Here is a 14,839-nt window from a genome sequence, read left to right as displayed (position 1 = left end):
CAGAAACAGTTTTATACCTGTTCTTCAGTATTCTCAGGCGATGAACAATGTGACCTGCAAAATAAAGATAAAAAATGATTGCAACCAAACATAAATAATGCATAAACAATATAAATGGATGTATTAATAAAATTATATGCATGCTACAAATTCCATCATTAAATGTAACTACGTTAATTTAAACACATCTATGATTTTACTTTCCATTTTAGATTATATTTTATGACATTTTTATTGATCAAGAGCACCTGATATAATGGACTTCCATCACAGTTACTAAAAGCTTTTGGACCCAGCCCTTTTATAATTGCTGAAGGGAAAATTGTTTAATTATAATTAAAGAATGGGCGAATGTTTTCTGTATGAATGTTATCCAGCAGGGTGTTAATGTACAGGTAATGCCTGGTGAAAAATGAGTCCACCAATTCACGGCAGCACATTAAACTGCAGTGGAGCCTGAACTGCAATGAAACTAATGGCTACCGTTATTTTACATTTGTTACGCAGTGCTTTTGCTGTTTAGTGAGTGTAAAATTAAAACAACAACAAAAATAGAAAAGTGTGTATATGTTGCGAGTGTATGTGTGCATGAGAGTGAGATTGACTGAACCATTATTTTACGTTCACTAACTTTTCTTGTTTAGCGATTGTAAAATTAAAAGAACATTTACAAAAAAAGAAGTGTGTGTGTGTGTGCATTTATGTTTCTGTCCCCATGTGTGAGTGTATGGATGCTTGCATGAAAGCAGGTGTGTGTGTGTGTGTGTGTGTGTGTATGTGTGTGTGTGTGTGTGTGTGTGTGTGTGTGTGTGTGTGTGTGTGTGTGTGTGTGTGTGTGTCTATGAGACAAACAGAGAGATAGCGAATGACAGAGATTGATCGAGCAGTGACAGTAGCAGTTAAAATGATTAAGAGGTATGCATAACTCTCAACCTCTTAACTCAAGAAATTTGAATAAAGTCTAACATAATGATGCTCAAAAACTGGAACTGATTTTAAACATTGCTGTTATAAAATTCGAAAGTTGATTTGATAAAATAAAATAATTTGTTTTAGCATACATTTTCTGAAGGAATAAAAGTCTGAAACTCAAATGTGTGTCATTATTTAGTGACTTCAACTCCCAATGATTTGCCAGCAAACCACAAATTTTATGAATAGCAGACCAAAAAAAAAAATGAGGTTAATGACTGGACATTTTTTGAAAATCTAGATAGTTGAGAGTTATGGAGGTAAGAAACATTTAATGGCTGCCACTGCTCACACTCTGTTGGGCATTATTGCTAGCAAGTTAAACTCAGTCAAAATGTATTTGTTACTGGATGTGACTTTGCACTGGACAGAAATATTATCTAACTTGTCAGGGTCATCAAGTGTGTGTAACTGAGGTCTGTGGGATTCAAACCTAGGTCTCTAGTTTCACAATGTGCAGCTTTGTTAAATGACCTCAAGAAACTCTGAATCCAATTAATTTGACTTTGCTAGAATTATTATAAAAACATTCAGTAGACATTATTCTGCTTTTTCTGTATACATTTTAACAGTACAGTGAACCCATTTATCTGCAGTTAGACCTTCGTGCCATAAACTCATGGTGTGCATTGGCTGACCAGATGCAGTACTTTGATGCTACAGTTTCACTGTATATCACTATGCCGATACTCAGCATTCTATGGTGGTGGAACACTAGGCTTGCTGTGCGATCAAGCTTTGGTCTACATTCATTGCAGCTTGGCATCCTCATATCTGTCTGGTGTTCTTAATGCCCAGTGTATCTTTTATAGTCATGACTCAAAAACTGCATGAGAAAATTAATGTATTTGATTCATACACTGGCTGTGGTATAGTTTGATGCAATTATCTATGCTGTAATGTTTTGTTCATAGGATGTCTATAGTTACTTGTGTAATATTTGTATTAGATGTGCCTTAAAATTGTTCTGTGGTACTTTGGCTGTTGTAGTGTCTGTAAAGGGGCTGTTCTTATTCAGCTAACCCATGTAGTTAATGACCAATGAGTCACACCATCCAACACTGAACAATACTGCTGATAATATATGCTATGCTATGCTGTTACAGTTTTGTAATGTGAGGAACCATAGATTTACTCACATACAGTGGCACTGTAGTTTAGGAGGAGGGTGAAGTAAGTCATTTTCTGACTATAGTTTATATACACGTGTGCCACTTAATTTTAAAAATAGATTTTCTGTAAGCCAAGTGGGTGAGAAGCAACTTTAAATGAACAAGGACACAGATTTCATCTTCTAAGTTTCATCTTCAACTTGTAAGTGGTACACACTATAGTAACACAGAGAGAAATATTGAATAAAATCACAATAATATTTCAACTGGCTGTTTGCCAGTTCAATGCCTGGAGGACAGGATTTAGGATCTTCATCTGAATAACAGCCTATCCTAACAGTGTAACACCTCTACTTTGTACTATATTTGGCCAATGTATGTATATTATGGATCTGAGTCTTGGTGTCAGAATCGAACTTGTGACGTTCTGACCCACGGGTAACAATTACTCATGCATTACTGCATCTATACCTTTAGTAATGTCCCTTTGGTGTATTACCACAGTGCTGCTTTGTATCCGCTGTTGGTCTGAATGTTGTCAATTCATTTTTTTCAGTTCCTGACTAATAAATGACATCGTACAGAACTAAGCTTTGTATCTTTATTTTATTTATCCATTTTTCATTCAACCAGGTAAGTGGACTAATCTAACATTTGACCTGTGACAGCCATGACTTGGAATACGGAGGAAACTGCAATTCCAAATACAAAACAAGAAACTTAATAAGGAGAAGAATTAGGTTTTACATAATACTGAAACATGTTATATTTCACATTACTCAGGTTCCCTGCAACTATGGCTAAGAGCGGTTTCATTGTAATTTGAGCCATTTTGCAACAGTCTCAGATGGAAATGCATGCCATACTGGATATGGAAAAGTATAGCATAATGGTTACTGTTATTCAAATAGGGAAATAGGTTATTCCTGATAAACTAAATCATTTGGAATGGTTGTTTAGATATGCCCCAAATTCCTTCCAGCTGACCATTGTCTGCTTAATGCGGCCCCATTTACTTCTACTTTAGTGTCACAGGTTCTACCCCTTGGAGCTGAGCCAGTATTGGCTGTCAGCAGGTAGGAAGAGGAAGTGGAATCACAGAAGAGGTACAATGACAGTGTTACATGTCCTGTCTATTATAAGGATTTTTATTTATTTTATACTCTAACTGGGAAGAACTATGGACATCATGCATATCTATGCATGCAATTTTAGTTAGCTCCAGTTCCCCCAGTTGGTCCAAATTCTGTGGCAGTCTGCTGTGCAATTATGGACCTGCTCCCATCACTGAAGGAGTGCTAGATCACAAGGATAAACTGCACCCTCCTTCCTTGAATGGGTGAACTGACAAATAATAATCCTTCCCATCCCTTTTCTCCTGTTTGACATATTTATTTTGCAGATATAAGCCCTTTTTCTGGAAGTCTGGTTGACCATGGTTACTGATGACTGCAAGCTGGAGACTGTTATTCACTCATCCACTGAGATTAAACAGCTACAGCAAGGTCTGGGACATGCACATACCCAATGTACCAAAATGGTCTCAAACTATATGCAAAAAGCGTAGCATAGTAGTGTTTGGAAAACAGATTCCACCTCATATGTTGACAATGGTACTCTTCTTCAGACAAATGTGGTCATAAGTGACCTGGGTACTTGTGACTGTCCATCATTCTATCATCATTTTTTCACTACTGACAAGAAATTCTTTATCTGGCAGTTCATTTCCAGGGGAATATCTTTAAGATCGAAAATAAATTATCCTCTCACTATACCTTTTTTCAGACCTACCATCAAACACAATGTCCCTGTTTGCATGTACAAATCTAAATATTTTGCTGAACTGGAAAGGTCCCAAAGATAGTTAACCAAGAATATTAAAGGCCTTAAGTCCTTCAGCTATCCCAGTAGATTAGCATGACTCTGGCTATACTCAGTAGCCGACTGATTGAACTGAGGTGACCTGTGCCAACCTATTGATCTGACGTGACCTGTGTCTACTGATTGATCTGAAGTGACCTGTGCCTATTGATTGATCTGAGATGACCTGTGTCTACCAATTGATCTGAGGTGACCTGTGCCTACCGATTGATCTGAGATGACCTATATCTACTGATTGATCTGAGGTGACCTGTGCCTACCGATTGATCTAGATGACCTGTGCCTATCGACTGATCTGAGGTGACCTGTGCCTACCAATTGATATGAGTTCTATTTCTTCACAAGATCGAGTCTATAAACACCTGCAAGAAGGACCTAAATATACAATAACAAATAAATGTAGCTTACTGGAGGGATAAGTTCCTAAGTTACTCCCAGTCTATGTGATAAGTCACCACTATAGATCAATCAAGCAACATACTTCTTTGGCTACTTTTGAAGCTAGTCTTGATGCTTACTTGGGTAGACACATAATTACACCACGGCTGTCATGCATAGCCTTGCTCAGTTTGGAAGGTGAACACTATTAAATGCTTGTGATGGGTGGCAAGAACTTGTAAGTGTATCTACTTAAAGGTATTTATAACTAGGCACTCATGGTCCTTGTGATTCCTTGTCTACTATTACTTCTGTGTTCTTAGTGATTATAAATGGTGATAAAAATGTTTAAGTGTGTCCATTTAAAGGTGTATATGGCTAGGCATGTTATGTTCCTTGTGGTAGCTTGCCCAGTATTGTTCCTGTCTTCCTATGTACCTAATGTGCAGGTGAGAAGTTTTGAGCTATAGTATATGCACAGCCAGCTGTACCATTCAAGTTCTTTATTATGATGTTGTTTCTGTGAGGAGATTGTAGCATGAATCTTCAGACTTTGTTTTTTTTAACACCATTATTGAGTTATTGCTTAAGACATAGGCAAATATGCATTATAGAAAAGACAACAAACCATATTAATACGTTCCCAGTTACAAACATATATATATATATATATATATATATATATATATATATATATATATAACAACATCACTAAATACACACAACGACTTCACACCACACCGACACCACATAATCGACACACCACACACAACAGTTCACACACACGAACACACATAACAACACAAATAAAAACAACAAAACAAAAACCCACACACACACAACACACACACACAAAACCTTACAAAAAAACACTTACAAACCAACACTAACACTACTACACACACACTAACCCCTAACCCTACCCAAAACCCCTACCTACAACTCGTCTCACCTAACACCCACCTAACCCACCCTACCCTAACTTAACCTAACCCCAAAAAAAAACACTACTCACTGCACCCCTTACCTAACCCCCCCTAACCCTAACTCACTTATATACCCCCCTCTATCCCTAGACCATAACATCGTACACTTACCTTACTTGCGCCCTCACGGCCGTCACTACATACTTACACTTTCCCCATCTCAGTGTTCTCAGCGCCGGTAGCGGTGTCCGCCGGGTCTTCTGTCTTCTCGCTTCGATCTTCTGGGGGTGAAGCGTTGTGTTGTGTCGGTCGGTGTTTGATGTGTCGTTGTTGTCAGATATATATATATATATATATATATATATATATATATATATATATATATATACACACACACACACACACACACACACACACACACACACACATATACATATATAAACATTATTCTGCATGTATTGTGTTCCCAAAATTTCCATTTTTTCTTTTTAATTTGCTACTACCCTTCTCTAAAGATCCCACTTCCAGTACTTTTATCTCTGTTACAATACTTAATACTTCAAATACAGTTGGTTTAGACATTTATTTCCATTTGCTAGTAACTATTTTTTGGCATCCACCAGAATTAAGCTAAACAGACCTTACTATGTCTAGGCAATTCAGATCCTATATCACAGCTTAAAAAATCATATCATTAGATACACCCATTCACTCACCCAATATTTCTAACAGAGTACTCTGTAGGGAATTTTTAAAGTCTGCTGACTCATTACACAAAAACATATAGGTCCATAGGTAAATACTAGGCTAGCTGCCAGCATGCCTTTTTAAGCTTAGACACTTTCTCTTCAAATGTTAGTATCAAACCCTGTACCTTGTGTCTGGAAGGCAGACATCTTACCCGCTATGCTTATTAGCACTATTCTCCCAGTTACCTTTTTCTTCCCTATCAAACCTCCAACATTTGACATCTACCTAAGGAACAATTCTTAGGAGTCTGCTTGGGGTATACAAATGCATATGAAAACACTTCCAAGCAGAAATTCTAAATTGTCTTGACTTTGTTACATATTTGGAAGCCATACATGTGTCCTCCCATTGTTTCTCTAACCAATCTTTTCTAACCTCCTCTGATTGATTACCATAGTTATTGTGCAATATTCTATATGCCCTACTAATTATTCTTTTTTTTTAAATAACTCCATGAACCCTTTCTGTTTGCCTATAGTGTGATACCAATGCCTGCTGGGGAAGGGAGTCTCTAGTCTGCAGTCCAAATGTCTTCTTGGTCTCTTCCCATTCTATTACCTTTCCTTCTCTATTATTTGCTCCCAATATGTTGATTCCTTTACAAGTTTTCTCCATTTAATTCCAACCCCTCTTGCCTACTCTCTCTACACCTAATTGCAGTCATCCCTATCAGGAAAATCTCCTTTCTACATTCTTGTGTTGGCTTAGTTCTTAGAATACTTTCTGCTTTATAAACATAATATTCTGCATGGCTATTGCTATTCTCCTTAAGGATATGCATTCAAAATCCCAGTCTCTCCTTATTTCTTGAATTTCCAATCTGCTTCATCCTCATCATCATAATTATCCCTTCCCATTCTGAATTATAGCTTTCTCTTCATATTAAGTATTTTAATCTGAATGGTGTAACTCTAAAATATCCCTTAAAATCAGGTAATCCTAAACCACCTTGTTCTATTGGAAGGATCACGTTATCCTAGTTAACCCTTGGCCTCTTACCCGCCAAGATTAATTCCTTCATATCTTTATTAATTATTGCCCATAACTTCTCCTCTGGTTGATAAAATATGCCTGACCTATATATAAAACCAAAGGAACTAAAATATTTCACTGTTTAAATCTTGCTACTTTTTAGTCTCTTCCCACATATCCTTAGCTGTCATAACAGAATATTGTTTAATCTATACTCTTAAATACTTTATCTTGTTGCCATAAATGTGGGCTTTACTGAACCAATGAATGTATGGTTAAATAGTTTACAGTTATAGCCTTTGTTTTATTTTCATTAATTTTATATCCTGAAAAAAAAACTGAAATTGACTCAAAATGTTCCACAAAACTGAGATGTCTGTTTCTGGTTTTAAGAGGTACAAAATAATATTGTTTGCAAATAAAGCCAACTTTTCTTTATTATCATACCAGCCATATTATTGAATTTCTGAGTCCCTTATTTTCTTTGACACTGGCTATAAATATAAAGCAAATACCAAAGGAGAAAGGGGACACCCCTGCCTGGTTCCTTTGTTCAGACACAACTTGTCAGAGAGGAACCCTCCTACTTTAATTTTTGCCTCAGATCCCTGATATATAATCTCCTAATTAACCTTATTATTATATCAGGGAATGCAAATGCTTCCATTGCCATACACATAAAATCCCAGATTACTCTGTCAAATGCTTTCTTTGCATCAAGATCCACTAATAACAGCATTATTTTCTTACATTCTGCTTCTCTCTGGATCATCATTGTTCTATTAATGTTGTCAAATGTTTGCCTCCCCTCCATAAAACCATATTGATCCATATGTATCAACTTTGGTAACACATTTGTCATTCTTTTAGCTATTACAGAGTTAAATACTTTATAATCATGGTTTAAAATTGAAATGGGCCTATATGAAGCTGGGTCTGATGGGTCTTTGCCAACTTTACATATTACAGCCTTCACAGCTTTCTTCCAGGATGCTGGTACTTCCCCTACTTTTAAAATACTGTTAAAACCTTCCAGAACTTAATACTTTTCTTCCCTCCTAGCTACCAAATTTCCACAAGAATACCATCTATTCCTGGAGACTATCCTGCAGATTGATTATATGTCACTGTTTTTATCTCATCCACTTCTATCTTAACTGTTAATTGCTGAGCCTTATCTACCCCTAACCTTGCAATACTTAAGTCTTCCATAACTATTTCCATATGTCCTCTTTCTTGATTTCCACATTTCTTTGGTTTATACAAGTTTTCATAAAATTTCTGAAATATCTCTAATACCTCTACAGGATCTCTGGTTATTTTTCTTGTTATAAACTCCCTAAGTTTGGCAACAACCCTTTCTACTTTCTGTTGCCTAAGTTGTTGTGCTAACAGTTTTTGTGCTCTAGAATTATTATCACAATCAGTTGCTTAACAGCAATCTTTCTAAACTCATGCATATTATCCACATACTCACTTATTTTTCTCTTTAGTACTCTGCAGTGGTACCTCTTCTTTTTCTGTGAGATTCCTTCTTTAAATAATTCCTGTTATTTCTTAACCATATCTCATCTTGTTTTATTTCTACCCTGTTTTTAAATTTCACTTTCACTTTGTCCCTCTCACTTTCTACAACTTCTGAAGAAATCTGTCTTCCCTAATAACTCTTGAATAATTTCTAGTACACATTCCTTAATTTTTCTCTTTTTAACAGGTTGGTGGGGAAGTGCCAATGTCTCATTTTACTTCATTGCCCTGCATTTTATCTTAGTTGTTACTGGCGTATGATCTGAAATAGTTATGGGATGTGTGTTGAAGCTTTCAATTAAATGCACATGTTCCTGTGAAATACAATTTCTTTCTAGTCTAGCTCAGTTCTTGTACCTTAGGGAATAATATGTAAATTCTCTCTCCAAGTTCCTTCTACTGAAGTTTTGTCTTCCATACCAAATATTTTCATAACTTTCTTCATAAATCTACTTTCTTTTGTTACATTTTCCCTTATAGAGAATATATATACACACACACATATATATATATATATATATATATATATATATATATATATATATATATATATATATACACACACACACACACCACAAGAACAAGGTCTGGAATGGTTCCATGATTTCCTGTGTGAATGCACTGAGTTTAACAATGATATTGTTAATGTTTTAATGTTTTAGTTTTATGCATGGAATTGGTTCTGAAATATAACTTTGTTTTTCTGGAGGGGCAATACTATAGGCAGAAAAAAGGGGTAGCTATGGGGGCGTCTTGTGCCCCCATATGTGCCAACTTAGTATTGCTGCAATGGGAATGACATGTTCCTTTCAGACACTATGAGGTTAAACATTGGAAGTTATATCTCTGTTTTTTGAATGATATTTGTATCATCTGGGATAGACCCCCAGAGGAGATCCTGGGTTTTATGGAATTTATTAATTCCTCTACATCTTTTTTGTGGTTTACTCACACCATTCAGTTGGAAAGTACCAGCTATTTGGATGTTACTCTTTTTAAAGATTATCAGAATGAACAATGGGCTAATAAATTTATAAAAAACTCACATACAGCAACAACCTATTACATTTTGAGAGCAACCACCCTCTCCATCAAAAATAGGAATCATCAAAGGCCAATATATTACAGTGTCCAGAATGGTTTCCTCTCATAACTATTTTGTGGAAGAATGTGAGACACTGTGGCACATGTTACTCAAGAGGGGGTACCTTGAGGGCACATTTGCCATAATTCTGGATAATACCATGGAGAAAAGAATGAAGGGAGATATAGTACCCCTTATACACCCCATCTCCACTTTGGCCATAGGTGCATCTTCTAGGAGACAAGTAGATGGCCCTATTATGCAAAAAGCTTTGGAAGGGGCAAGACCATTAAAAACTATCCTGAGCTCACATCTGTCCACTGTGAATATGGATGCAGTAACAAAAGGGCTGGCACCTATAAATGCGGCTTTTGCAATTATTGTAATGACATACTGGAAGGTGGGTGGCCACGGTGGTGCAGCAGTTAGGGTTGCCTCCTTACAGCAAGAGGTTCTCTGGTTTGATCCTCGGCTGGGTTGCCTTCTGTGCGGAGTCTGCATGTCCTCCCTGTGGTTGTGTGGGTTTCCTCCGGGTGGTCCGGTTTCCTCCCACATCCCAAAGACATGCTGTAGGTTGATTGGATACTCTAAATTGGCCATAGGCATGTGTGTGCCTTCTGTAGAAGGTTGGGCACTGGCTGGCAACTCAACACCATAAAACTCCACTGCCAATCATGAGCGGACAGGTGATCCACTGTGGCGACCCCTAACCGGGAAAAGCCAAAAGAAGAAGAAGTAATGACATACTGGAAGGTGATAACCTGGTGTTAAACCAAATGACATTTAGATCTAGGAAATTTTGTAACTGCAATAGTATGGGGATGGTTTATGCTATGTCAACTGTGTAAACGTTTTTATGTAGGCAAGACAAAGAGGAAAATCAAAAAGCGCATATATGAACACAAAGCTGGTATTAGAAAACTGGATGGTAAAAATGCCCTTGCTAAACACATTAGAGAGTACCCCAGTCACAGTTTTTGATTTTATGTTTTGGAACAAGTGCTACAAGACCTTAGAGGGGGACCATGGAAGGATAAATTGGAAGAAAGACAACTGCATTGGCAGTGTAGATTAAATGCCACCAACCCTCCTGGTCTCAATGAAGGGGTGTCTATAGCTTGTGTTTTAAAACTTAAATCTTATACTGAGCCAGGTGATGTTGTCCTGTGCATTTCAACATACTATATATATAAAACAACTTTTTTGTCGGGCAAAGATTATTTTTATTTTCATTTTATATTTGAAAACTAATAGATAACATAATTTTTTTTAAGTTTTAACTTGTAACATGCTGTTGCTTTAAGGCATGCTTTTTTCTACAAGTGTGTGCATTGATGATGCAAACTGTCATGTGATTATAGGGAGGGGTATTTAAACTTGGTGTTTGTGCTTTTGTAACAGATTCTGATGAAGTATTTTTATAAAAAAGCTCTCAATCTTGTCAATTTTGTTGTGTTTTACTAAACTACTGGAAGCTCTTCTTGGCCTGCATTTTTCATTCCTGGACTACCTTGCTGGTGGTGGAATTTTCCTTTATAGGTCCCTGAGATACATCCTCATTGTTGCAAGTCAAGTTCTTGTCCACACCAGTAAATAATATTCCTTGCTGAAAGCTGACATTTTTCTCCCAAAGTTTTTTAAGCTCTATATTAGCAGTTTTAGGTGAAATATAAATATCTGCCCAAGTAATCTTCCTTCCTTACCAGTACCCCTCACTACATCAAATCTGCCATTATTATCTTTTTTCCCTCTCCTATCACATTAAAGCTCTTGTGCCATTTCCTTTGTCCTGATACTCTGCTAAATAAATATCCTGAAATCCTTTCTTTATCAAATTCATATACTTACTTCTTTCCAAATATGTCTCCTATATCACTTCTATTTGCACTCTGCATTTATTATTATAATTCAATACTCTTATAGGATCATAGGATCATAGGAAGTTACTAGGCTAATGGCCCTGGGGCCCTTACAGGCCTAGCCAAGAGTTTATCTCCAAAAAAGAACTCTCAGTCAGCACCTGTCACCCCTGTCAATGAGGGACAAAAGTGAAACCCCTAGGACAAATTTGAGGTTTCCCATCCACTCATCAAAGTTGCACTTGAAGAGGGTCTTCGAGATACTCTTTTTGACATGTATGGGAAGTCTATTCCAGAGACGGGGCAGCCTCTGGGAGACAAACCTGTCTCTCCAGCAAGTTTTATTGATATTGCATATTAGATTTAGGCCTATCAAGTGGGTAATGTGTGAGGAGTTAGACTTATGCACATAGAGCATCTCTAGTAGAGCAGGGTCCGATATTGCCTTCTAGGTGAGACACAGATTACCTCTGAGCAATCTGTATTATACTGAGTAGAGTGATAGTGATTTGAGCATGTCCACATAGAACAGATGTTGGAGGCCATGGATTCTCTTTGTGAGGTATTTCTGGGGCCTTTCCAGTTGGTACATTTGGAGAGGTACATAGCAAATAGGGCATTATACTCAATTATAGGCCTAATGAGGGAGGAGTACAGAGAAGTAATAACCTCTTTTTTTTCTGGATGCAATCCTTTTACTTATGAGATGAACCAACTAAAAGGCTTTTCTGACTACTTGCCACATGATGGTCGAATGTGAGATTGTTGTCAACCTGAGTACCCAGGTCTCTCACCACAGGTTGTGTGCTTAGGGGGTTGCTGTTGATGTGGTAATCAGTAGGGGCCATGTTTTTGCTGAATGGCATGATAATACATTTTTTTGCATTTAACTTAAGGCCACGACATTGGCACCAGTTATTTGTAGCTCTGAGACCCTCTTGCAGTATGTTACCATCATTTGGGGAGTCAATGACAGCACCCAACTTACAGTCATCCACAGACTTGGTCAGCCATAGCCCCTTTGTCTTTGCCTGGACCTCTGAGAAGTAGATGTCAAATAGTAGGGGTCTCAGGACAGATCCTTGGGGAGCACCACTAGTGACAGGTCTGGTGTTGGAGGTGTTGGCACCTATTTTGATCTTGTGGGTGCTATCAGTGAGCCAGTTGGCCACCCACCTGATGAGACAGGAATTTATACCAAGTTGTGTTAGCTTTTCAATGATGCCTGAGTGGGGGATTGTGTCAAAGGCCTTGGCCAAGTCAAGGTAAGCTGTATGTACTCACTATTCCTCATCCAGGGCCTTGGTTACAGTTTCAAAGATGTCAACCAGGTTCAATAGGCAAGATCTGTCCCAAACGATTCTGAACTGGGTGGGGTCAAGTGCTTGGAGACTGCCTATGTCCTTGTTTATGAGATCCATAATAATAATACCCTCCATGGCTTTACAGATCAGACTTGTCAAGCTAATTGGACAATAGTTTCCTGGGTCAGTAGTGGCACCACCTTTGTGCAAAGGGATGACAATGGCAGTTCTCCACTTTGTTGGAATGCAGCCTGTAATTAGGCAGTGATTGAATAGGGTGCTCAATGGCAAGATGGTGCAGAATACAGCCTGGGATACTATCAGGTCCCATGGAAGCTGTGTTCTTTGCCTTGGATAGGGTCTTTAACACTTGATCTGCAGAGATGTGAGGTGTGGGACAAGTATCAGGGATGTTGAATAGGCCTTTGGAGGGGGATGGGGGTGGAGTTTGTGCTGAACCTATCAGCTAGCAGGTTGGCTAAGTCAACAGAATCAGTGTACGTGGTACCATTAAGTACAAATGCAGAACAAGCTTGGGCTTTTCCCTGGATGTTCCTGACATAACTGAAGAAGAACTTGTGGTTTCCCTTTTTTTGAGAGGATAGTTTCAACTCACAATGGGCTTTGGAGGTTTTCACTAGTGATCTAATTTGCTTGTTGAGGCTGAGGAGGGAGTTTTTCCAATTTGGAATTTTTTCCTTTTTACCCTTGAACAATCATTTTTTCCTTTTGTTATAAAGCCTGTTGATGAGGATGTCCACCAGACAGGTTTGTGTTTCCTTGAGAAGCATGTTTTAGTTCTGTTGGGTATGGCTGAGTCCATGCAATTGTACAAGTGCTTGTATACTGCATTGGTGTACTATTCAGCATAGTTGTCTGCAACCTCTGAGGGGACAGTGGTGTGAAGCTACTGATACCCTCCCTTAGCAGGTTGTAGTCAGCTTTTGAGAAGTTTTTTAGCCTGGTTATGACTGGGGAGGGGTTGGGTGGATAGAAATTTTGAAGGAGACAGACTGAAGATATGAGCTCACCAGGGAAGAACATACTATGGGAGTGGTACAGCAGTCACCCATGTTGGTGAGGACCAAGTCCAGATTGCTATCTCCCTTTGTGGGGGATGAGATGAGCTGGTCTAGTCCATTAGAACTGATGAAGTCAAGGAATTGTTGGGTGAGTGTATTAGTGCAGGAATAGTTCACCCAGTCTATGGTGGGGTAGTTGATGTCACCAAGGATCAGGATGTTAGGGGGTACCTTGATGGAGTCAAGTAAGTCCAGGTAGGAGGAGTGAGTGTCCCAAGTCATGGAGGGGGTCCATAGCTGGCTATACCTTGGATGGGTGTCTTGCCAACTGTCAGTTTGCACCTGAAGTAATTCCAGTGTATCATCCTGGCAAACCAGTCTTATGTCTGTCCTTAATTAAGATAGACTTCACCACCCTTAGTCTTTCTAACCTCATTTTGGGGTTGGAAAGTGTGGAATGAGGTATGGCCTGGTAAGGCAGGGGTGCTCTCTGCAGTCCTAAGTCAAGTTTCCATGACTGCATAGACATCGGCATCTTCCAGTGTGAGGAGAGCCTCTAGTAAGTGCATTTTCATGTTAAGGCTCTTAGCATTAAGCAGCATGACCTTCAATTTGCTTTATGACAGATCTTTTATGTTGGAAGATTTGCCTTTGAGACATAGCCTAAAAAAAGGCACAATGGGGAAAGCAAGAGCCTTAGATTCAAAACCCCAGAGTGCGGCAGGTGGAGGCCATCTCTGGCAAAGCATCGAGGTCTGTCAACCATGTCATCCAAGGCAGACAGATACTGCATCCTCTTGGAAAGACACTAGAAACTAAGCCACTTGTTTAACTCAATTATTTTTTCTTAGTATTGTGGTATCATTCTTGGTGAAGGTAGGATGCTGCTTAGGGTTAGGGTCATACCTGCCTGAGTCATATACTCTGAGATCTCAAGCATGTCGCTCTTAATATAGTCCAGGGATATATGTCTCAAGTCATTCACACCAACATGGACAATAACAGAGTCATATTTGCAGCTGTTGTAGAGAGACTTAAATGCGTGCGTGATA

At 38.4% G+C, this 14,839-nt stretch overlaps 1 protein-coding gene across 1 annotated transcript in view; it reads right to left on the bottom strand.

Moving 5' to 3' along the window:
• The window catches only part of LOC122817377 (signal-regulatory protein beta-1-like), a 281,645-nt gene that overhangs the window by 63,580 nt on the left and 203,226 nt on the right, over window positions 1-14,839 (bottom strand). Inside the window, exon 4 of the mRNA XM_044090570.1 lies at window positions 18-54. Within this exon, the coding sequence (XP_043946505.1) occupies window positions 18-54 (37 nt within the window). The remainder of the gene's footprint in view (window positions 1-17; window positions 55-14,839) is intronic.

The sequence above is a fragment of the Protopterus annectens genome, chromosome 12.part0 (assembly GCF_019279795.1).
Source record: "Protopterus annectens isolate FY-2018-M chromosome 12.part0, PAN1.0, whole genome shotgun sequence".
Taxonomy (NCBI): Eukaryota; Metazoa; Chordata; order Ceratodontiformes; family Protopteridae; genus Protopterus; species Protopterus annectens.
Note: the sequence above shows the minus strand (reverse complement) of the source record. Positions and strands in the feature narration are given on the sequence as shown.